General features: G+C 37.1%; 1 protein-coding gene across 6 annotated transcripts in view; it reads left to right on the top strand.

Moving 5' to 3' along the window:
• Positions 1–26452, top strand: part of Vps8 (VPS8 subunit of CORVET complex) — a 201850-nt gene that overhangs the window by 120283 nt on the left and 55115 nt on the right. For all 6 annotated transcript variants that reach the window (XM_010624234.3, XM_010624232.3, XM_010624233.3 and 3 more), the window contains 5 exons: positions 1012–1058; positions 11650–11797; positions 14936–15025; positions 17707–17749; positions 21596–21699. In XM_010624234.3, the coding sequence (XP_010622536.1) occupies positions 1012–1058; positions 11650–11797; positions 14936–15025; positions 17707–17749; positions 21596–21699 (432 nt within the window). The remainder of the gene's footprint in view (positions 1–1011; positions 1059–11649; positions 11798–14935; positions 15026–17706; positions 17750–21595; positions 21700–26452) is intronic.

Raw genomic sequence — 26452 nt, 5'->3', positions numbered from 1 at the left:
ATTCAATTTTTTTTTTTTTTTTTTGGTACCAGGGATCAAACTCAGGTCTTTGCACTTACAAGGCAGGCAGCGGAACTACTGAGCTAAATCCCCGGCTTAAATGTCATTCTTTAAATGACATTAATCCTTTTCACTTTGGAAATCCTCTGCTTTTTACAGATGAAGTTTCAATGTGTCAGGAAAAGAGGAAAACCAAGCAATGACTTTTTGTGTAAGCTTCCCAAGAACTTCGAACCATTACTTATATTTATGTAATACAAGAGGGTTGTCTCATGTAACCCTTACTACTACCCTGTACAGAAGGCAGAAAAGATACTGCTGGGAGTTTCTCCCATGTAGGGTAGGGAAATGGAATGCTGAAAGGTTAAGCAACAGTGCAAAGTCACATAGCTCATTAGTGTCAGAGGCAAAGCCCAGGCATTACGGCATTTTGATTGCTAACACATTTCGGTTTGATTGTCATCTCTTGTGTATTTGATTATACTGTGGAGATCATGGGTTTGTTTTGGCGGTGGCTCTTAACTTGGGCCTTAAACCCTATGTGGATTAACTGTCTTGTCGCAGGTGATTGTAACCAGGAGGATAGCAAGGCATTGCAGCTAGAACTCAGAATTCACATCACACAACCTCAGGTTCACAGGAACACAAGAATTACAAGCTTACTGAATTAATAATTTTATCAGAGTGGTTCAAAGCACCCACCACTACCTCTTCAAGGTTCTTGTGCGGGGAATAGTTCAGTGATGTGTCTCATTACAGGCCTTTTTGAAGGAGAGACAGGTATATTTCTCCATTCAAGATTGAATGTGTGACAGTGATTAGAACTATTGAGAAAACATCAAGGTTCTCCAGATGATTCTTTGGAATTCCTTAGGTCTCTACAGAGGCTTAATGGAAATAGTCAGATCTCTGCATTTTAAAGGAACTGCCTAGAATGGCTCTTTACTATGGTATATATAATTTGGAAATTTTGTTTTAATATTTTATTGTATTTTTTGTTTTTCCTTTCAGAACCAGGTATTGCTTTTTAAATTCTTGAGGAGTCTTCTTGACCCAAGGTATGCCTTTTTATAACTTTGTATAATGTGCAGTTGGGAAATAAATTGAATTTAAGATAGTAGCTCGTGATGTTCAAATAGCAATATGAATTATTAATATTCACTTATTAATAGGGGTAACCATTACATAAAAATTATTCATGATCTGAAAACAAATATTGAGGTAATGTTTTTCTTTCTATCTCAGCATGAGAATACATAGTTCTCATCAATGTAAATAAACTAATGAAGCCATACCAAGAGGACCCATTTCAGAATTTGTTAACTAAACAGCTTCCCCTTTCTATCCTAACTTCACTCCTGCCTGTTCCTTATTCCATGCTGTAGATGGGTGGCTCTACTATTTAAAGAAACCTCCTCTTTCCCAGCCTGTCTCTAAATCTATTACCTTTTAAACTCCACTTAATTTTGAATAAGTTCCGGGTGGTATAGAAAAGAAGTTTAAATGTCTTTCAGTTGCTACCGTGAAACTTAAGAAAACAAACCCCAGATGAAGATGACATTACTAATGTGTTTGTAAGCTTTGCATGTGAGATCTTAAGTTTTACCACAGCTAAGTGGAGTACTTTGGAAGTTGAGTGTAATAATATGTAACATCTCTAAAACAGTAACTGGACCAGAAGTATGTATCAGGATCACTAAGGGAGCTTTCAAAAATACATATTCCTGGGCCCAGCCCAAAATAGATGATGGTGAAATAATCTTGCTTTTTTTTTTTTAAATAAAAGGATACCAGTATTAGGAGGATATTTTAATGCATGCTGAGAATTAAGCACAGACATACTTAATCTTAAATATATCTTGGGACAGCATAGCTTTCATATTAGATGTACAAATTTTCGGTTTTATTACATATATGCTGACCATTGGAAAACAGCTATTTATATTAATTATAATAGCAATTTTGGTTATTTCCATATCCTCTGCTACTTTTAAATGGTAGATACTTATGCAGTACTTCAGTTGATTGAAATAATTTTTTGAAAGCTCAATCATTTACATCTTGAGAAGGCTATGCTGCCTTTAAATTTAGAATCAAGCAAATGTGTGTGCACATGGTTGGAAAAAGCTGTCTAAGTACCTCATTCCATCCCAGGTCAAGACCCTTTCAAAATATCTATGTTTTCACTCCCACTCTCAGGTTATTACTAAAGTTAGATGTCTTTTAGAATTTCTTAATTCTTAATTGTATTTTTCTCAGAGCCAGTTTGGGCTCTAGTCTACTTCTAGGTGTAACTGATGGAAATAGCTTAGAATCAGAGTTAGAAAGGGAGAGAACTACAGAGAGCACAAGGAGAGCTGAGCAAGGGAACCTGAGAGAAGGGCACAGACTGAGCTGAGAGGAGGAGGAAGAAAGCCCCTAGCATACCTCACCCTTCTGCAGAGCCTGGCCGCCTTCTTCCCCGTGGCACAGCTCCCTCTGACCCTCACCAGTGCTTCCTCCAATAGGAGAACCATTCTCTTCTTGGGATATGTTTTTTTAACGAAGTCATTTTCTCCAACTGTTCTACCTGGAGATACTCAAACTGGAAGAACACAAGAAGCTTGGCATTGAACTTGACATTTTTTTCAAATCCAATAAAATGTCAAAGATGATATTGACCAAATTTTTTTTTAAATAAAAAGATACCAGCACTAGGTAATATAAGTATCAGTATAGTCATTTGCTCTGGTATCACAGTCACTACTTAAACTTCATCATAATAGAAATGGCAAGTCACAGAAGGAGCAGATGTGTTCCGTGATCTATACCTACACTGGAAAGATGCTGATAGGGCAGAACTCTCAGAGTACTATAAATGTTGTTTTGTTTACTAACACACCAAAAATAATTTTACATTTATGTGAGAAAAAAAGTATATTTTAACCTCTTTAAAATAATCCTAGCCCAAGGACATTACTCTAATTTAACTTGTCACACTTTCCTCTCCTGGGACATCAGTGTAGCTGTAAGGCCTTCCCTGACCCACTGCAGAGAGAAGCAGTGCAGCCATAGCCCTTTTGCTTCCTCTTGTACCCCTCACACAGCAGCAGGACCTGAAAAGACCACACTCTCAGTACAGCAAAATGTCCAGCTTTACTCTTACCTAACAGCAGTTAAGAGCCCTGAAATTATTGAATTGAAACCTTAGCACCACCTATAAAAAAGAAACTTGAGAGGCTAAAGTGGGAGTGTTATTTAAGCTCAAGAGTTCAGGACCAACCTGGGCAACACAGCCAGACCCCATCTCAAAAATATAAACATTCTTTAAAAGCTCACTTTTATATGATTCACATACAGTTGTCAGAGACCTCGTGTTCCTGCTTTGAGAATCCCAATTCCTTAGCTCATCATATTTTGTCCTCTTGCTTTATGTCTTATAGTATAAGCCTAACCCACAAAAGTCTAGTTAGCCCATAACATAAATGTATAATACAAATAATGTACTGAATTCTAGATTGAGGGGGGAAGATGAGGTTAGGGTGGAATGCAGAGGGAGTGTAGAAAAAGAATTTCTCTATTTCTTGCTCTCAGAGCTGTTCTTGGACAGAGTTTTGGATTATAGAATGTTTATTTTGTGTCCTCTTTAACCTCATTTCTGTCCCCCTCTTTCCAGGGGCACAGGATGCATGCACTTTTTCAGGTTTTCTGCTGTAAGGTGCTAAGCACCTGTAGATAGTATTCTTCACAGATTCTAAAATCTCAATGACCTCTCTCCATGACCCAGTCAAAATGCTTTCATTGCTTTGTCAGTATTTGTAGTATTTGACACCTGTACAGTGAGGCATATACACACAATATGAATACATACGGAACAAGCATATACACAGAAATAATCTCTAATACCAAGTGACTTCAAACATGAGGAGAATGCAGATAGCGTGGACCAGTTTACATTAATCTCTGATTGACTGGCCATCACATTTTAGCCTTTTAAAAATGACTGATTTCCTCTCTGCCCTCTGAAGATTCACTGGAATAAACCAAGAGAGATTAATTAGGAGAAAAGATGAACAAACTTATTTACATGCAGAAGGGGGAAAAATCACAGCATGGAGGAAAATCAAAAGTGTGATGAACCACAATCTCGGCATTATATACCTTGGTTACCTGCTCTTGTACAGGAGATGAAAATAGGGATGTGGACCCTTTCTAGGAGAATAGAAAATAATTTCTAGGGGCCCTTGATGGGCTTGGAGAACAGGCTGTGGCCAAGGAAAAAATGTTTGGCCCATAGAATGGCAATGGTTTGTGAAAATTTCTATGTGAGATGAAACTAGAGGACAGTGGTGTGTGACAAAACTCTGTCCCGGTGTGTTGACAAACTTCTTGCTTCCTAAGATATGAGTTGATTTATTCAAGGCTCAGGGAAAGGACAAAAGAAATTGTTTTTCTTTAGTGGATCTAGACTTTAGGCAAATGCGGAACATTACAGAAAGCCTCTCCCTGCTCGCTTGGAGGGGGACATGGGAAATCATTGGGGCCTGGATTCTGAGGTAAGTCCTCCAATCTCTCAGCCTGTCTAAGCACCTGCCTCTGAGGTCCAGCATTATGCTTATTGACTAACCAAAGAGGTTAGAGTCGCATCACATACCAGGAAAAACACAAGTATGGAAAAAGATGTAAGGACAAAGAACATCAAAAGTAGGTGGTCTGGCCCTGCCTCACAGCTTTCACTGGCATCCAACTTGAGATTATTTTTGTCTTTGCTTTCTCCTTTTCTGTTCTTAAGTCATAGTTTTGTTTTTTATTATTTTTTTAAGCTCCAGGTTTTTTCCCCATGAAATGCCTATGCATTTCTGGAGAATAGGGAAAAGGAAGATAGTTATTTTGAAGACTATTTCTTACCAGATTTTTTTTATTTGCTGTCGCTCCCAAAGCCTGAGTTACAAGGATCATTACTCCTATATATGTAGTTTATACATACTTGATTTAATATTTACATTGAGTTGTTTTTGAGAATCATTTTTGAGAGGGTCATTTTTTTAACAACACTTAAAGGAACATAGCTAGTTAAATTCTTTTGTGTATTTCTCTATGCCTTTACCCAATTTATTTAAGTTATCTTGATTATATAATACTTTTATCAGTAGAATTAATTGACCTACAAAGATATTGATGGCATCTGCACATGGAAAGATTACATAGCTTTGGGTGGAAAGGTGGTTAATCCTCCAGAAACAAATTACTTGCCTGAAATGAGGCCGGCAGCTCAGGAGAGAAAGGATTTGCATCATTCTTCCTCCCATCTCTCCTTGGGGCAGCTGCTACTTGGAGTGTGCCCCGCCCCCATCCCTGTGGCCTCTTGCTGGCCAGGAACTCTCACAGGAGTTCTGATATATTCAAATCTGGCCCAGGCCTTTTGTGCAGCAGCAAGTTTCAAGGGTAATAAAAAGGACACTGATGGCTTTTGAGCTGTGTAAAGAACAAAGAGGATGTGCAGATATATTTATATTCAAAATGCTCTCCTCAGTGCGATCTTGGTAATGTCGATTTATCCTTTTGTTAGCAAGGTCCTAGAGGCCTTTGAAATATGTAATACCACCTTCCTGTAGGTGGAAAAAACCCCACATAAAACATCACATTGTCTTTTTAAGTCTTTAATCAAAATAAAGGAAAAAGTGAACATTACTAAGAAAATGAGTAACTTTGCCAAGAAGCAAATTATAGATTATAAAAATGGTTCTACATTGGGTTTTAGTTGAATCTGTCAGTATTTCTGTGGGTATTTTTTGAGATATTGACATGCAGTCTCAAAATTACAGTATTTAAGCACTGTCCCTGGCACAGGGAAGGAAATAGGCCCTTGCCTTTAGAGCCTGCTCATTCTAATGAAGGAGATAGACTAGTAAGCAGGAAATCCTAGTTACAGTAAAATCTGAAAGTGATAATCACATTTTCACTTTCTTTACTTACTGTCTCTGCACCTTCTCAGCCACACTACACAAACCAGTCAGTCAACAAAACCTACGAGCTGCCTCTTCCATGTCTCTTGTGTGCGAAGCCTCCTGTCTACAATGCTCCCTGTCCTGGTTCAGGCACTCAGCATCTCTCTTCTTGTTTCTGTGACTGGTTTCCCAACCAGCCTTCCTGATGCCTCTGTTTCTCCATTTTCAACAAGCAAATAGCGGTAATATTCTCATCCTCATTCCCAGAGTTTTTGCCATTCTTTCTGTCCAAGGTGAAATTCAGGCTCCTCTGTATGGGCCCTTCATGACCTGATGCAGTCCTGCCTGTACAGGTTCATTGTCTCCCATCCTCCCATTTCTCTTCGCCTTATTTCTCAGCAGTACTGAACTATTTGCTCCTAGGATAAACCACACAGTGCCATTCCTCCCTGTGAGTACTTGGTCCTCACTCTTCATATTATTTTCTTGATAGAAACTTATCTACATGAATTAAAATATATAAGGTTATACATGTGCTTTATCCAATGATTCCATTTTGGAAAATGTATTTTAAGGAAATACTCTGAAATTTAAAAAGTGATTAATACTAAAATATCCTTATTAAATGGGGCCTAGAAAAGATGGCCAAGTAAACACAGAAGTATTATGTGAGCTTAATTTAATACCAGATTGGTAAACATGGTAATGTGAATGTAAAGTAATGCTATACTTGATCTTAGCCAAAAGGCTGAGAAGCAATGTGTAAAGTAATGCTAAGCAGGAAAAATGTGTAGCATTTGAGGGTGCGCGCATACTACCTGTGACTAAAGGATAAGACGGAGAATACGTACAGATATAAATAATGTTCACCCTGTTCTTTGCCCGAAAAAATGTTCTTAACATTAAAAATGAGAGTAATTCTTGGTCTTTTGGAAGAGTTTGCTCGTTGCTTTTTAAATTTCTGATATAATTGGGTTGTAAGTAAAATTTCAAAAAATTGCTTAATTTGTATTTAAAGAAATCTTTCTAACTACTCATATTCCTCTATTTTTTAAGTGAGAAAGATGCATTTTAAGGTTCATTGTGGCATTTAAAACTCTGTTTCTAGTAATATATTACTGTTTTCTGTCATTGTCTTTGATCTTTGTTTCTTTTCTTTTTGTTGGCTTTCACTTATTTTCTACTTCTCTGATTTTAATTGGGTATTTTATATGAATCCACTTTTACCTCTCAGTATAACACTCATATTTCCCTTTTTAAAAACTTTTTTAGTGGTTGCTCTTTAGTTTGTAGGATACACTTATAACTCATCCAAGTCCAATTACAAATGATACTGTAACACTTCCTGAGTAATACAAGAATCTTAGAATAGAGTATGCCATTTGACTGTTTCATCTTCCTCTGGCCATTTAGGCTGTGGTAAAACCCTAGTCAGTTAGGTGCTGATCAAAGTTTCCCTTGAGGGCAGGTATGTCAGTTAACTACCTTAACAGAGCACCACAAACAGTGGCTTAAACAACACACAGCAGTTTATTTTGTTGTAGTTTGGGGTACTAAAAGGATGAGATCAGGTTGTTGGCAGGGTTGGTTCCTACTGAGGGCTGTGAGGAAGATCTCATCTGTAGCCCCTCCTTCGACCCCCCAGAATTGCTGTAATCTGTGTTCTGCATTCGTGGGTTGTAGAGGCAGCAAATTGATCGCAGCCTTCAACTTCACCTGCATGCTCATTCATTCTCATATTGTCTGTCTGTCTCTTTCTCTATCTCTCTCTCTTTCTCTCTCTCTCTCTCTCTCTCTCTCTCTCTCTCTCTCTCTCTCTTTCTCAATTTTCTTTTTGAAAACAACTTTTGGAAAATGTTTGATTTAAAGAATGTCTCTGTGGTGGGATCACAGTACTTGTATTTGGTTGAAAGTGCACCGGTGTAGGTATTATGCTGGGTTGCCAGTGCGTGCACCTTCCAGTTTTTCTTTAACTTGGGCCACACAGCCCTTGTTAGATGCCTAGCAGATCTTAGTGACAAAGAGAACTTTACATTAGGAAGAATATATGTGATGAAGATGGCTGCAGAATTATTATCTACTAATCATGATACGTTGGAAAATTGTTGTAGCTACCCTATGGGAGTTTTTGTTTTTGGTACTAGGAATTAAATCCTGAGCTACAGCCCAAGCTCCTTGGTGGACTTTTAAATGGAGTCTGTGCAGCTTTGGAAAGATCTTCCCAATATGACTATGGAGCTAAATAATTCTTACTGTCCTTAAAATCATTAAGCTTGCTCCTTCCTTCCTTCCTTCCTTCCTTCCTTCCTTCCTTCGTTCCTTCCTTCCTTCCTTCCTTCCCTTGTGCTTGCCAGGCAAGCAGTACACCAGCTGAGCAATATCCCTAGCCCAAGCTCTTCCTTATGTTAGCTTATAAAATCCATTCTTCCTGTCCATACAAGAGAACAATCAAAATGATACTTTCTTTTTCATGAGTGTCAGAGGAGTAACAAAAATTTTATTAAGATTTGAAGTATACTCTGGCACTTGGTTAATCAAACTACGGAGATGGAAAGTCACCAAATCCCCTAAGCCGACTATCTTAGATCTGCTGTTACATCGGTTTGATGTCAGAATCTTTGCTGTTACACAAAATGGTGTGCTTGTCTACTTTGGTCTCTGCCTCATAAAAACTTGTAAGGGACTGCAGATGTTCCTGGCTAAAGGACTCTGGCAGTCATCATGAACTGCAAGGAACCCAAGGATGCCACTGGATTCCTTCTTGCCAAAGAGCAGGTTTCTGCCTGTCAGTTGTCAGGTTGTAGGCATTATTTTTATTATTTTATAGTTTAGATGTTGTCTTTGCTACAAGTAATTATCACATTTTTCACACAGATTGTACATTTTACCCATTTGGTACAAGATAGCATCTAACAGAGAATGTGTGTAAAAATCAGTTCAGCAAAAAGGACTGTAAACCATCTTGGTTTGAATGAAAGCTACAGAAGAAGCAGTTTTCTTTATTCTCATGTCTTATGAGTGATATAGCTGAATTCTCGATCTGAATGTACTGAACAATACCAGGCATGTTGGGACGCTTCTGTAATCCCACATATTTGGCAGGCCAAGACAGGAAGATAGCAAGTTAAAATCCATTCTGGACAATTTAGTAACCTACCGAGACCCTGTCTCAAAATGAAAAATAAAAAGGGCTGGGAATGCAGTTTAGTGCTCCTTGGCTTCCAGCTCCAGTCCTGATAAAAAGAAAATACTGTACTAATAGTCATATTCCACTATTTCCAAGGACTGGATATTAGGGAATGAGCAGAGAACTGAAACAAACAAAATTTAGGCTAAGCCAAAGTTGTTCTGAGTTGTCACGATGAGTACTGAGAAAAACTGTTAAATCATCTTCCTTAGAGAGACAGAGGAATACTCTAGGCTGGCCTATTTGTGTGTAGTTTTTAGAGAAAGGAGGAGGAACTAGACCAGCCTCTTTTTATTCCAGCACATTTCTTTTATCAAAAGAAATATTGTCAGAATTTGAATTTTAAAATCATTTCAGTGTTTTTCAAAACTAATTATATATTTTTATTCTTCCCCAGAAATGGTGCAGTTGTACAAGGTTATAATTTAAAATGAATTTTACAACCCAAGTAATAGTGGAAATACGTATTTCTCCAGCCTGAATTTCAGGGTGTATGAGGGTGTATGCATGTGCTACAAGGTACACATACACCTTCTGTTAAAACTGACAAAAGAGAGCATATGTATGCTTTGTGAAATTCTGCCTTTTATACATACATATGAATGTTTATATCCTTATAACTGATGCTATTATTAAAATAAATTCCCAAGAAAGTAGATAAGGTGTAGGTCTAAAAGACATAATTTTGATAGCCATTAATGTTAACGGTGAGTATGTGGCACAGCAGGTGGCTAATAGAAGAATAACAGAAATAGCTTTAGAAAATGCATACAACAAACCATGTTTATGTGCAGAGCTAATAAGCAACAGTCAGAAATAGATATAAATTCATTAATAGTACAGTTTATTATAGTTTTGATTATATTGATCATTTCACATCAGACACATGATTTTCCCTGTAAATTAACACATCAAAATATTTGGGTGATTTTTTTTGTAGTTTGATGCATATTCACATCTTCAGTTCATATAAATGGTTTTGTGAATAAATGTTCTGGGAAAAATTAAGTGATTCTTTGGCAGATGCTTATATCTAATCTTAATTTGCTGTGTGGTCTGACATTTATAAGACATATACAGTACCACAAGTCTGATGATAAACTACTAACAACAACAACAGTTTGGTGTGAAAATCTGAAAAGTACTCTGGCTAGTATGGAGGCACAATGGTTAACATTCTCATTTTTTTTTTTATCTAATAGTGTTCTCTTAAGACAAAAATCTTGTCCCTCTGAGACAATATAGGAAAAACCAAACTGTTTCGGTCACCAAAATGTGTGTGAGGATTTTCCTCACATATCAATCCAACGGTTCCTTGGTGGAACTGGGTTTCCTGTGGTGTAACTCCATTCTGACACCATGTACCTATGGTTAGTGCCATATTCCATATCAAGGACATTCCAGAGGATACACAAGGACAGGTAGATATCAGAGATGCATAGTGCAAGGTAGGTAGCAAGGGCTGGGATCTTTCATACCCTCTCAGTACTTACTATCTTCTGGGAACCTCCACCTGTTCAACAATCTGGAGGCTCTCCAGACCCTTTCCCGTTGGGTTTTTATGGAGCTTTATTACTGATTACCTCAGTGATCAGTGGTGATCAGCTTTTAGCCTCTGTCCTTCTCTGGAGATTGGTGGAAGTGGAATGGAAAATTCCAGCCCTCTAATCACACTGTTCCCACAGCAACCAGCCCCCCAACCAGAGGGTACCCTGAAGTCTGCTGTGCAACATACTCACTACTAATATTAATGGCTATGAAAAGCATGTCTTTTAGACCTGTACCTTATCTACTCTTTTGAGAATTTAACAGTAGCATCAGTTATAAAGATATAAACATTCAAATGTATGTAAAAGGGAGAATTTCACAAAGCATACATATGCTTTCTTTGGTCAGTTTTAACAGAAGGTGTATGTGTGCACACACATACATCCCAGCCATTAGTCATTTCACTCTAAGAGAATACCAATCACATTGGAGAATCCAAGGGACTCGGGATCTGTGTGCTAGGAACCAGTTACAGAACACCACATGCCAGACACTAGTTAACTTTGAAAATTTATAAGTGAAAAGGTCACTGAGTACTCGCACTCACTGAGTTTGTAGTCTTTGAGAGAAGACAGATAATTAAAGAAGTATTACATTGTAATGCGATCACTGCTGTTAGGGAAGAATGGTAGAGGTGGTTTTTGAGCCTAGAAGATGGTTGGTTATGTACAGTTATTTATGGGTCATATTGTTTAGACTGGCTTTGATCTTCTTGTTATTTTTAGAGAAAAGTAAAACTTTTCATATGATTTAAAAGGGTCTCAAAAGAATATCATTTTTGTAATTATTCAGTGTAAACTTAGAAATATTTCTATTTAGATACTTTTGATGTACCATGTAGTTTACCTGAATAGCCCAAGTAACATTAAGACTTAGCATTCACAGTTTAGTCTCAGTTTTAATGTAATGTGGTTGTTATGTGTATCCTTGAATTACAGATTTGATGGAATAATGATACAATTTGGGACTCTTGCCTTTTATTTTCAGGGAAGGTATTCATGTAAATCAGGAATCGCTGCAAGTATCTCCCAGTATGACAGAGCAGTTCATTGAGCTCTTATGTCAGTTCAGTCCAAACCAAGTTATAGAGACACTGCAAGTCCTTGAGTGCTATCGACTAGAAGAAACTATTCAGGTAAGGCCAACAGTGTACAAAACACAGACAAAGTGAACTTTTCCTAAACAGTCTCCATTTTCCAGGTGAGCAAAGGAAGACTTATTTATAAGGTTACTGCAGATATTGATAGCTGGTCAGCGGTTGTGCCAAAGATGGAACCCAATACGCTTGACTCCACAGTGCGTTCAGTAATTGCTGATAACCTTGTCACCAGACAACATCCAAGGAGCTCCTCCAAAGAGAAGCTGGGGCCTCAGCTCAGCACGCTGAGTAGGTTCTTGACACTTGTTAAGGAAAAGAAGGTCAGGATGTGCCAGTATGAGGCACGGGCAGATTTATTAGGCAGAGTTGGAGAATAGGAAAGGACTATGGCTGGAACAGCTAGGGGCTGCTCACTCTGATGAAGAGGTTTGGACTGACTAGTTTACAAAAAATTAAAATGAGGCCACCTGTTAAGGGTTGGCTGAGATGGACCGAGATCTGGCCGTCATTATCTCGGCTCTAGCTTCATAGCTCTGCAGGAATCCTCTGGCTTGAGGGGGAAGTTTGGTTCCCCTTAGATGACTGCTTTTGCTTGGGAGAGGGAAGCCTCAGGCCCTGTCCTGGGTAATCATTCCCTTTGGGGAGGTGACCTCATCCTGGGATGGTTTAGAAGGCTGTACAAGGCAATTACAGGTTCAGGACAAGGCTGGAGACTTGTAAGCATCACCACAGGGGTTCTGAAACTGGACACTGTTAAAGCTGGTAAATGGGTGTCTCTGTAAACCCTGAGAATTATTCAGTCTTATCTTGGTGTCCTCAGTCCAGAAGGAGATGAAATATGCCAGGTAAATTTAGGGCTAATAAAACTTACAACATGAAAACTGCTTAAATGATTAACAAGCCTGCATGCAAAGCTGAGCTGGAATCTGACCCAAAGTTGTAAGGTGATAAGGGAGATAAAAATTGAGTTTTCTTGTCTTCTTTATGCCTGTCTTTTTCCATCCTGTCTCAAACCGTGCTTCTGCATTTATTCTGTTAAAGTTAGAAATAACACACATCCATCACTGTTAAGAGTCAGCCTTTATAGAAATTTTAGTCAACACAATAGGCCAGGAAAAAGGAACTCAGTAAAAATATTGAAAGGCAAAGACCAGGCTCTTGTTTGGAGGCACTGATAACTGGATGGTCCTGGTGAGCCACAGAACTTAACAGGCTAAGGGCAACCAGCAGCGATTCTCTGGCCTTGTTTTGTGCTATTTCCAAATGAAAGTGCGAGTGTGTGTGAGTGTACACACACTTATATAAACACAGTCCACTCTAAGAGGCCAGAATATTCCCCATTTAAAGTTTATCTTAAAGATATCTTTATGTCTCCTTTTTTGCTATTAACAAATAGTAACCTTTATTTTCTGCCATCTACCTCTTGAATTGCCCACATACTTTTTAAAGATAGTGAATTATGAATCATTTTAAGTATTTAGAAAAATGCAGAATATTAAATACATGTGTTCCTACCAACATTAGCATGTTGCTATGCTGGCTTCAGATCTTGGTTGTCATTTGTTTGTGTGTTTGTTTTAAAAATAAAGCACTCTTGGTTAAGTGTTGTGGTCTTGCCTGTTATCCCAGCTACTCAGGAGGCTGTGAACCAGGAGGATCACAAGTTTAAGGCCAGCCTGGGCACCATAAGGAGACCATGCTTCAAGATTTAAAAAAAAAAAAATGGAAAGGCCTGGGATGTAGCTCGGTACTCTCTAGGTTCAATTTGTTGGTATTATAATAAAGCAAACAAACAAACAAATAAAGCACACTTTATCTTCTCCTTTCTCCTCAGAGGTTACCACCTATGTAAAGCTGGTATTTATCCTTTCAACTCTTGATATTAATTTTTCCTGTATTTGTATATGTGCCTATAAAATACATGGCATGGGGCTAGAGATACAGCTTAGTGGGAGAGCATTTGCCTAGCTTTTGTGAGGCCCTGGGTTCAACCCTTGGTACCACTGGTGGGGAAAAGCCATGATAGCTTTTTTAAAACTTTTATGTCAGTGTTGTTATGCTTTCATCACTGCTTTTTAAAAGTTTTATACCTACAGTTCTACTTTATTCACTTTAATAGCCATCTAGTAGTCTATTAAATACAAATGCCAGTGTGTTTCTCTGTTGATACTTAGCATGTTCCCAGGCATTTACTGTTATAAACAGTACAGCAGTGCACATGCTTGTACGTATCTTCTTTGTTTTTTCTTGTACATGTCTTGTTGTTTACCCACACAAAGTTTTTAAATGCTATACCTAGAAATGAGATTGTATCTAGGGAATAGAGTAGCTAAATTCTACTAATACTGTATTGCCCTGTTGATTTCCTAAATGTTTCCTCAGTAGCAATTTACTGTTTTCCCATGTCTTGATGTTTCTAATTTTTTTTTTTTTTTTTGGTACCGGGGATTTAATTGATGTTTCTAATTTTTGATACAATGATCAGTGTTATTGATTACTCATGACCTTGACCATATTTCCATGTTTAATGGTTGCTTGGGTTTTCTGTTCGTATAATTTGCCTGTTTTTCTATTGCTTTTTCCCCCCTCTTTTTTCTGAGTTCTAGTTCTTTCTAATTTCTGTTCTCTCATCTTTGATTTTATACATGAGGATATGCCTTCTTCCAATCTATCCTGGCCTCTTTGAGCTTGAATTTTAGGGACTTTTTAAAAATTTATCAGTAGTTTCTTGTAAGATTTAAGTTTGTGCATGTGTCTTATTTCCACACCATTTTGTGTATTATTTGGCAGTTAGGCTGAGTTCTTTTTTAGTTCATTTAGCTTTTAGATATTTTATAAAAATAATATTTTTTGAGAAAGTTGGCACTTAAGATTTTTTTATCCGATCTTAACATTTTTTTCTTCTCTTAGCAGTTATCTAGGTCCTCTAGGATATTGTTAAGTAGAAGCAGCAATAGTGTGCTGTATAGCCTTGTTCCTAATTTAAAAGGGAATGTGTCCAACACTTTACATTAAATAGTTTTCATTGCAGAGTTTTTTGGGTTGCTTTTTTTTGTACATAGCCTAAGGTATGAATTCTTTATCATCATATCAGGGTTTTCCCATCTTTAATGAGGTCTTCCCACTCCACAAACAAGATTTTTAAAGAAAAGTTTATCTTTTCATTATTCCTAGATTACTCAAAAGTATCAGCTCCATGAAGTCACTGCCTATCTATTGGAAAAGAAAGGAGATATTCCTGGTGCCTTCTCAATAATGCTAAAGGTAATATTTTACTGCATTTGTCTTGTCATATTTCTGTCTATCCATTCATCAGGCCATCTTAATTTCTTTTGTTTCAAGGTAAATTGCAGACAACAGTACATTTTACTCATGAACATTTTTATCATTCTTATCATTGAACAGAATTCAGTATTTCTTTGTGGTACTTTTAAAAGTTTTTGAAGAAAAGTTACATTCAACCAAACATAAGTTTTAAGTGCACCATTGGGTGAGTTTTTGACAAAATACCTATACGAAACAAGATGGAGAACATGACCTTCACTCCAGGAAGTTCCCTTTGTTTTCTTTCTTTCTTTTTTAACATTGTCATTCAGCTTGGAATAGATTAAGGATGTCCTATTTATATAAAAAAATAAACTTCTACATTCTAGCCATATGGTCTTAAAACAGGCCAGGAAGAATACTGCTCAGCAGCTTTGTATAGGCTCTTAATTTCTTTTAATTTGGAAATTAATATGAAATTTTTTTGTTAACATTACCATGAAGCTAGTTTTAAAGGATAAACAAAAGTATTCCTGGCATGAATAGGGAGAGAGAGACAGCAGATCTTGGCAAAGAATGCAACCTTACTTGAAAAGTCTTGGGAATACAAAGAAGTGTGGGCTATTGAGAGGGCCAGCCGCATTGCTTAGGACTCATCCGCACAATGGATAGGCAGGAACAAGAGCCGGATATAAATCTGAGCAGACTTTGTGGGACATGCTAAGGAACTGTGAAGGAAAGAACTGACTTGCTTGTTTCATAAAGCACTCTGTTGGCTGTGGAAGATTAGGTGGGGATATGGGGAGTGAGATGAAAAGAAGGGAGAGAAAAACGGAAAGCAGAGAGCACGTGGAAGGCCATTCACAGTAGTTCAGGTGTGAGTTGCCTGTGGGGCTGAAGCAGGAGGATGGAAGTTCAAGTCTCACCTGGACAACTTTGTGAGACTCTGTCTCAAAATAAGAAATGTTAAAAAGGAATAGGGATCTATAGCTCAGCGAGAAGGCCCTGGATTCAGTATCCAGTACCATGGAAATGGAAGGGGTATATTTTAGAATTTATGAATCATCTCACCCTGGTATAAGTGAGGAGGAGTACAGAATGGTGAATCTACCTTAATAGTCTGTTATTTTTAATCTATAAGGGACGCTTCTTTTCCCCCTCATTGAGTTTATCAGTGCATTTTAGGTATACAGTACAGTTACATTCATCATTGGGAACTTGTACCTTTACATGACAAATCTTGGTTCTCATTTTTCCCCATACCTTGCCCTTCCTCCACCCCCCTCCTCCCTTCCCTATTTACAAAAACTTTATTTCCATTTTTTTTGTTTTCACGTATTTTTTTCTTTTCCCTTATTTCCTTTCCCCTACCCTTCCCACTTCCCTTACACCTTTAGCCCCTTTCTTCCAATTTCACATTGTCAATTACACCATTAGGATTTTATTTACAATTATAGTTTTTCACACCAGAGAAACTATTTGGTATTTCCACATGTGTGACTTACTTATTTTGCTTAAGAGTGTGATATCAATATGCATCCATTTTCGTATGAATGAATCTAGTTTTTCATCTTTATGGCTGAGTAGTACTCCATTTTTTAGAAAAACCACATCTTCTTTATCCAGTCTTCAACTGATGGGCAAATGGGCTCTTTCCAAGTTTTAGCTATTACAAACTGTGCTGCTATAAACATGGGTGTGCATATATCACTGTGATATGATTCTTTTAATTCTTTTGGAAAGATACCCAGAAGAGGGATGGCTGGGTCAAATGGAACCTCTAATCCTAGTTCTTTGAGGTATCTCCATATTGATTTCCATAGTGGTTGCACCACTACTCCCACTAACAGTGGAGGGGGGTTCCTTTCTCCCCACAACCCCGCCAACATTTGTTCTTGTGTGATTTCTTGATAGCAGCCTTTTTTTTGTGGGGTGAGGTGGAATCTCAGTGTTGTTTTCATCTGCATCTCTCGAATGACCAGTGCTGTGGAACATTTTTTCATATATTTACTTGATGCTTTTACTTCTTTGTCTGAGAAATGTCTGTTCATTTCAGATGCCAATTTTTGAACTAGGTCTTTATATGTGGGGGAGCTGGTTGTTTTGCGTTCTTTATATATTCTAGATAACTGTCCTATAAAGGACCCTTTAAAAAGCAGCAAGTCTTTTGTAGATGGGACATATTAGTATCAGCTTCAAATACGTAGCAAGAAGCCTTTGGAATCTTAAGATCTAGAATTCAGTAGAGCAGCAGATGCTACAGCTACATATTTGGAGAGAAATCACACCCAGGATTATACCCTGTGTTATGGGGAGACCCTTGTTGCTTCTTTTTGTTCCTGTCCACCCAGCCTACCCCTTTTTCTCATAACCTAGTAAATTTTATACCCTTATCCAGAGCATAGATAAATCCTAATCCTCATTTCTGTGCCTAAAAACTCTGAGTGACAACTATGTGGTGGTGGTAACAGACGTGGGCAGAATAAGCGATACTTGATCTTTTGGGTCCCTTCCCATACTGCTAGCTTCACACACAGTATTCACTTCTGAGTTATAGTAAGGGAGCATCTTAAAAACTTTACTACTTCTTGGGCTTTTAGCTTTAAAATGTGTTAGTTCAAATAATGTGGTGAATAGAAATATAAGGTGTTCATGTTACCTCCTGTATTATTTTTATGTAGAGACTGCAGAGCAAGCTTCAAGAGATAACACATCAAGCTGAAAGTAAGTTCTTGAATGTAATACATTTTTTTTCTTCCACAAACCTCAGGTTTTTAAAAATTTTTCAATAAACTGCCTTTATTAAGTAATAATTACATTGAACCATCTGCATAATTACTGTCTATCCACTTTCACATGAATCTAAATTTTAGCTAGTTTTCGGGTGTTCATAATGTTACGGAAGGAATTGGTAAGTGACACACAGAGAGGTGCAGAATGGAAGTAAAATAAGAAAAAGTTAACTTTGTCGACAAAGGTTGATCACACCTAAAAGCAGTGCCAGGATTGACTATGCATTGGGTTACAGCTCCTTCTTTGATAGGGTTTTATAGCCTTGATTTTATTCAGGTGATTACATTTCATTCTCACAGTTCACATTGCTGATATACAAATCATGGTCAGCAGATAGTTAAATTTTAACCCAGATGTAGCTAGCACTTCTTGTTGTTAGGGGAATTTACCTTTAAGATTCATCTAGCTATCTATTGTAGCCCAGGGGAAGGGGTGTTCCCAGTTAGGAAAGCAAAGTTAACAAAGGTCCTTTTCACCCTGACACTTTTACAATCATGTAGTTTATAGAACTTTGGAGCTCAGGGTCTTGATGTGCTCTGTTTTCTCAGGATGAGACCAGCTGTCTCAGTTATTAATGCCTCCAGTGTCTGTTAATTCTGAAGTAAACAAAGCAAACTGCTGTTAGGAACTGCAGAAGTCATTATACGTTGTGACATTTTGTAGGTTTTGCTATTTACAAAGTTTTCTCCATCAGTAATAGGAAAACTAATTTAAACTGTCATGGCTTGGTGGTGCCAATTGTTTGTGAAGTTAAAAGTACAGTAAATTAGACACTGTTTACTCTTCTTGAGTATCTTTTTGAGTACATATTTTTTTCTCTACTTGTAATTTGGTTATGTGAGAATGAGGGGCATAATTAGCATCTTAAAACTTAGTGTAATATGATGAATAGCAGCAAATCAAAACTGCTAATCAGTAATAGCCAGTGTTTCTATACTGAATTTGCACAATTTTTGCTCAAAGTAGTTAAACTTGACAGTTTAGAATCTTGAGTGCCTTTGACACAGTATGTTCTTTGACATTTTTTTAAATAAATTTTTAAAATTATGGTAAAATAAATGTAAAATAAAATTTACCACTTTTAAGTATATAGCTTGGTGGCATTATGTACTTTCACATTATTAAACAATTTATTAAACAATGGTTACTACCATCTGTGCCCCACATTTTTCATCTCCCCAAACTGAAAATCTGTACTCATTAAGCAACAACTCACCAATTCCTCCCTCCCCTGGCCCCTGGAAACCACCCTTCCGCTTTGCTTTCTTTTTCTACGTTTGATCACTGTGAGAACCATACAGTGTTTCTTCTGTTAGTCTTATTTTACTCAGCGAAATGTCTTTAAGGCTCATAAGTAGTAAATCTACTTTTAATTTTTTGAGGAATCAACATACTGTTTTCCATAGCAGCTGTATCATTTCACCTTCCCACCCCGAGTACATAAGGATTACAGGTTCTCCATATCCTCACCAACAGTTTTATTTTGTGGCTGGGGCGGGGGAGGATTGTGGGCAGAGCAAGGATAGCAGCTCTCCTATTGGGTGGGAGATGGCATCTCATTTGTAGTTTTGATTGCATTTCTCTACTGATTATGTTGTTGAACATCTCATTTTCTTTTTGGCTATTTGTATATCTTTTTTTGAGAAATATCTATTCAAGACCTTTATCCATTTTTTAATCAGATTGTTTGCTTTTATATTCCATGACATTTTCAAATAGCTCACCTTGTGCTCGCTTTGGCAGCACATGCACTAAAATTCAAAATAGCTTACCTGAAAGTCAGGGAAATCCTTTGATAGGTGGTTTTTAGACTATCCTGCCTCTTTAACACAACATTATTCTTTCATCCCTTGGCTCACACAGTCCTTTGATACACTTTTACCCTAATTCTCTCTCAATTTTTTTTTTTTTTTTTTTTTATACCAGTGATCAAACTCAGGCCCTTGTGCTTACAAGGCAGGCAGTGGAACCACTGAGCCAAATCCCTGACCCCCCCCTAATTTTCTCTAAATCATTTATATTTTTTATGGTTAGGAATGAGATAGTAGAATCTGTGTTGTGTCTTCATCACCTTGAATTACACTAAACCTTTTTTGGAACTGCAGTAAATACTTGGTTGACTTTTCCTTATTGATAATCTAACTAGACATTTAATTCTTTTTGAACTATCAATATGTATTCTGTCAATTTAATTAGATTTATTGCACTTTAAGATGTGTAATTATTTATTTAAATTTAATGTTCTGAGAATAATTTTGCATACAGTACAGGAAAGGGTGATAGAAAAGTAAGGAGAATGTTTTCCCCAAAATTGCTACAATGATTTGTAGGTTGCATGTTTTTAAAATTCCAGTGAGGATACATTTTCCAGTAACAGTCTCCTAGTCACACCAGTAATAGTCATCTGCTTTTCAATTCATTCTCCACATTATGCTTAAGAATTTTGAAGGAAAATTCTTGGTAGTTGCAAGACACTGTGCTTAGTTCCTTTGGGCTATACACGGATGCCTGAAGCAGCTCTCCCTTTCCTGAAGAACTACAGTCTTAACGAAGGAGACATCCACACATAAAAATGATTAAAGCAAGTCACATGGGACATTTAAGTATAGTGAGAATGGCAAAGGAGTGTGGAAAACCAGGAGACTGTTGTTTGCAGCCAGTGGATAAGAGTTTTGTGGGAGGTATGGCCTTTAAGTATAAAAGGAGGAAGAGGAGTTTATTAGACAAAGCAGGACAGGGTCTTCCAGGCTGAGTAGGACCTGAGTATTGAAGTGCCTGGCTAGAACCTCAGAGATTAGGAAATATGTCAGCAATACCAGCACAGAGAGGGGAAGAAAATGCACCCGAATCTTTACTGTTACTTAGGATCAGAGGCTTGTTTACATTCTCTGTTTAAGGATTGGGAATCTTTGATTGTTTTTGTGGAGAGGAGTGATTGGGATGAGTGTTTCCGAAAAGAGAATCTGGGAGGTAAGGTCTGGAAGTCAATGAAGACTGTTGCAGGGGCACAGACCTGTACAGAGTTCACTAGGGCAGACGTAGTGGGTACAGGTGTGCATGGAAGGAGAATCAACAAAATCGGCATTTGCATATATGAAGTTAAGTAAGGAGAAGAAAGTATCGAGGGAGATGAAGACATAAACTAATTGACTGAAAGATGATTCCATTAACAGCTTGGAAATGTAGGGTGAGGAGCAGATTTTAATGAGTAAAACTGGATTTTGCGCAAAGTGTTTTTGTTTTGTTTTGTTTTGCACATACAAAGTTTAAAATGCGTGCGGGACACCTATGTGGATTGTGTCTCAGGACCCACAATTCAACCTGGAGATTGTGAATGAAATAAAGGCTGAGATGTATTTGAAAATTTTTAACAGAGACATGACATTGGGATACAAGAGTGGCTGTAATAATTGAAAACTGCAAAGAGAAAAGAGACTAAGACAGTATCTTGGGGGAAATCACTACATTTAAGAAATACAGGAAGAGGTGATAGAGCAAGATAGGGGAAAGATAATCTTTATTAACCAACTCACATATGCTTCCAATAGCTAAAGCATAATAAAATGCTAAGTGTGATGTGCTTTATGTATATTTTTAATGCCAAACATTTACATAGATCTATTTTTTTATACTAAACCTCAGTGTCAAGTCTTCTGGATGAATATAGAAAAGAAAAACAAGGCCTTGCAAAGGAAAAGAAGAGTTTTAATTTTTCACAGAAACTCTGAGATTATCAGTAACATCCGTAAGTGATGCTTGTACTCTTTGTGAATCTAGATACCAAAGAGGATTCCTTACTGAATGAAGTTGAAGATACCACGGTAGAGACAATTGCTCTTTGCCAGAGAAATTCTCATAATTTGAACCAGCAGCAACGAGAGGTAGGAGAGGGACTACTGAAGCATTTAAAAGCCAGTTCTGTTCTGAAACTAGGAATTAATTCTATTTCCATTTCCCTCTTGGCCACCTGAGTTTAATTCAGCCGGATTTTAATCACTTTTTAGTGTTCCCAGGAGTATAAGACTCCTAAAGATATTATGAGTGTCTGGCCTCTTTCTTCTCACAAAAGGCTTTATGTTCTTAGATTCGTTTGTGCTACAAAATATAAGGTACCTGAATACTAGATGTCCCTGGTGTCTTTGGACTGAGATTTTGTGTATTCCATGTAGTGCTACTATGTGTATGTGGTCATTTATCATCTTTCTTGTCCCTGTGGATGAAAGTGAACATGAAGAACTGGAGCAAAGACCTCCAGGGATACAGAGACAGCTGAGAAAAGGTTAAAAAAGACTGTGATATAGTAGTTCTTAGCTTTGGCTACGCATTAGAGTCACCTGGGGAACTTTGAAAAATCACATTGTTCAGACTGTACCTAAGATCAATTAAATGAAAGTCGCTGGGGCTAGGACCCAGTCATCAGTATGGTTTAAGGCTCCCTCCATGACTGCAGTGTGCTGGCAAGGTTGGAACCACTGCTGTGACAGATCCCCAGATGTACAAAGAAAGAAAATAAAACTGAAAGAGGTATAGACAAGTAAGTACCTGGTGCAGGTGGTGTGACAGCAGCAAAGCAGAAACGAGTGAGATGTGATTGACAGCTAAATTCTGCAGTGGTTTTAAGAAGTGAAGTTGTATCACAACATGGCTTCACTCCTCTGTACCTGCCCCTCCAGGGCCCCATCCTCTGACATCATACCGCCTGGCATCTTTCCATAGCCTGGGTTTCTGAAAAGAGGAACAAAGTTAATTTATTATATGTAGTTAGCTGCACATGTTACAATGACAATGACAAATCTTGGTATGTTTTCTGTTCTGAGATGAATAAAATTTTTTCTCTAAGTTTTTATCGAGGATTTTTTAAGGTCATAAATTATGAAAATTATTAAAAATATAAATTGTGCATAACAAACACACTTGCATCTAAATGTGATTTTTCTTTACTAAAAAACGTTTCCATGAAGTGATACATATTCATTTTTTAAAATAATGCAGTACAGACAGTCACACAGAAGGATTTTAAAAGAAAATATTACAATATATTCATTCTATCTTCCAGAAATAACCGTCATTATCATTTGGTGAACATCACTCTAGATTTTTTTTTTTGCCTATGTTGATATACTTTTAGAAAATAGTTCTTGCTTTTAAAAATATAGTATTCAATCTCTTCTAAAAAAACTTATATAAAACTGAGGAGTTTCTAAATTTCAAATAAGTGATGCATTACCATATTACCTTTTGATAAATCTATCATTTAAAAAGCCTGAGTAATTGTAATAGATAGAATTATTATGTCTATATGTTCATGATTACATTTTGGTTTTAATGATACACATGATGCCATGTCTGTAAGGAAATTCACATCACTCACCCTTGCTTCCCAGCCTTTCTTTTATGGCTTTCTTAATTTTAGTTAGTTTTTCATTAGATTATAACATTTACATTATTTTCTCTATTCACAGTTCCCATGGTTATTTAATCCTTTTAAAAATGGACTATAAACTTAGTACCCAAGTCCTTTTACCATGATTTTTTTTTCCTCTTCTGAGTTTTTATTTTTATTAATCATTTGTCAGCTGATTGTGTTTGGACATGGTTATGTTTTGATAGAGAAACACCAAAGGTTAGGATTCTTAAAGCTGTGTTGATACATTTGTAATGCTAAGCTGTTCAAAAATATTTTGATCCAGTCATCTCGTCTATAATTCATTTTTGACACCTTCACTTGGAAATTTTAAGGATAAATGAAAATTATTAATGTATTTTATGAAACATTTTAAGGTCACTTAAAGTTAACTATGTCTCAATTCACAGATATTAACAGTAAAGTTAAACAGAAGAACTTTAGGATTGATTTGAACTCTTAACCAAAGATGGGATTTTGCCAGTTTCTTTTTTTTTTACAGTAAAAATCTGAATGTGTCTGAGTTGGAATTTGTTTTAATAATGATGCTAGATGTTAGACCTCTTTCTGTCCTTTGAAATTCTCCCTTCTCAAAATTATTATTACATTATTACATTACAAGATTACTATTATTTACTGGCTGCAAACATAAAAAGTCTACCTATAAGAGATGTCTTTCTTATCGTACACACACACACACACACACACACACACACACACACACTTACACACACACACACACACACACACACACACACACATCACTTTCCACTCTCCCCTCCCACGATAACTGGTTTCTGCTTCATTTCTGAACAAGCCTTAGAACACCAACAGAAATATTTGAATGTTCATTTTTATATAAATACTATTTTTGTGAAAATGTTAGGCTGATTTTTACATAATACCAAACCTTAAATTTGAGGGATACTAGCTGTTGTTTGCTTTGCTTCTCTTTGCTTTCTTTTGTTCTTATATTGAAAAAAGTGAGAATAAGTTATTGCCACTGACCCTGCAGTAACTAGGAAATGTGAAATGTCTGAAAGCTTGATGATTAATCACCTTTAATATCTCCCAGCAGAAGTTCCATCAGGAGATTTAGTATCAAGGAGTATATCCTTTAAATACAGGAAGCTGGCTTGTCAGTCCTTTCCCAGGTAGAATCTCTGAGCACCTCCCTTCCCTTTACAAATCTATTTATGCTGCTACAGAGATTACATATAACAAAGACAATGGCTTTGTTATGCATGGGATTCCTTGGCAAAAAAACTGTCTGCTGTGTAGTAGGAGAAAGAAAATCAGGTTCAGTTGTGTTGTTCTCTGAGGAGATAGGATTGTTATTAAGGAGGGTTGTTTTAATCTATGGGCTTTTAGAGTCTTCCCAGTTAAAATGATAAGAATTAACATTAAAGAGTAAGTGAAATCAAAATATTTAAAGGTCTCTACCATATATTTAGGGTTAAGGTGGAAGTTTAGTGAAAGAATAACTTGCCTACCTAGGATCTAAACACACTCCATAGCTTTTACCACTACACCCTGCTTTCCAGTCTACTGTTTAGAAAAGAGAATAAACCCTTCAAAAAAGATGATTCTAAATTGTCTGGGTTAAACAAAGTTTAAAAGTCACATTTCTAAACAAACATAAAAACCAAAAAAGAAGAATTAGATGTGCCGTATATCTAACTTATGGGAGGCCATCAAATACACAGAAATAAATGATGTGGTTGTAAAAGCAAAATAGGCAACTAAAAAGTAAGTTAAGTGAAACTAAGCATAATATTCAAGACTAAAAGTTCATGAGTCCTGGTTAAAATAAATGAAAATTTCTTTAAGGAATTGGTTAGGATAAAACAGTTAAAGCAAGTAACTTAAGAATTTAAAGAAGTCTAATAAAAACTTAGCAGCATAAAATGTTGGCCTTAACTTCAGGCAGGGGTAGATGGGAGCTTCCTGGTAGAGTTCTGTGGTGGAAGACACCCAGTGGGGGTCCCTGGAACCCTTAACCTGTCTTAAACCATAACCATGCCTTCTTTGCTCCTCAGCTCTGCAGTAGCGGGTGGTGGGCACAGTGGCCTCATTTGTAAATGACCAGTCGGGCCCTGCACTATCTTTACTGACTTTTCTTCATGTCTCCTGGATGTTTGTAACATCCCAAGGTGATTTGAACTGTTAAAATGTTTTGGCTTGATTTTTTTCTGATACAAAGAGCACTTAATTTTGAGTCAGACAACTAATTTACTGCAGTGTGATCTTTGGCAAATTACTGAATTTCTCTGAACTTCAATTTCTCACTGCAAGTGAAGATAATACCTACTATATAAGGTTATTATGAGATTGAAAGAAAACATACAGTATATGTAGGATATTTAATATGGTGCCTAATATACTATAAATGGTAGATCTTACTGGGCATGGTGGCACATGCCTGTATGCCCAGCACTCAGGAGGCTGAGGCAGAAGGATCGCCATGAATTTGAATCTAACTTGGGCTACATAGTGAGTTCAAAACCAGCCTGGACTACACAGCAAGACCCTGTCTCAAACCCCCCACAAAGGGTAATTTGTTGGTGAAATTGATAATGTTAATATCAATAATCTTCTGCTTCCTGGTCTGTGATGACTTCAGAAATATAAAGTAAGTATTTATACAGGAAAAATTCTTTGGATGACTTTCATTCACTTGTCTTGCTTGATATTGCTAAAAAAAAGTGGAAGGGTTAGCTGTGAGGGTTATTTATTCCTTTGCATTAGAACATGAGGTTATTTAGACTTCGTTAGTATATGTTTATACGAGCATAAGTAAGAACCTAGCAGAAAGTTTTCCTGGCTTTTTTGAACCTCCCTTCTCCAGAGACACACAGAATTATAGTTCCAAGTCTTTTTGCTTCCCAAGGCTTAATGGTATAGATGTCTCTTGCAGCTATGATCTCAGCCCCATCCCCAGTCCCCCAATACCTGGGATAAAACCCAGTGTTTTTGTTCATGCTAGACAAGTGCTTTGCCACTGACCTGCACCCCTCACCCTTTTTATCTTATTTGAAGTAGGATCTCACTGTTGACCAGGCTGCTTTGAATTTGTATTCCTCCTGCCTCCATCTCCAAAGTAGCAGGGATTACAGCTGTGCACTGCCATACCTATCCTGGTCTTTGCTTTTTATTTTCTTTTCTCTGTCTAGTCAAATAGTCTCTCCTTTCTTTTTAGAAATTTTTTCTTTTTTCTTTTTTTTTTTTTT

The sequence above is a fragment of the Fukomys damarensis genome, unplaced genomic scaffold, assembly GCF_012274545.1.
Source record: "Fukomys damarensis isolate Sample0158 unplaced genomic scaffold, DMR_v1.0_HiC HiC_scaffold_12, whole genome shotgun sequence".
Taxonomy (NCBI): Eukaryota; Metazoa; Chordata; class Mammalia; order Rodentia; family Bathyergidae; genus Fukomys; species Fukomys damarensis.
The sequence above is the reverse complement of the archived record's forward strand: the minus strand, read 5'-3'. Positions and strand labels throughout refer to the sequence as shown.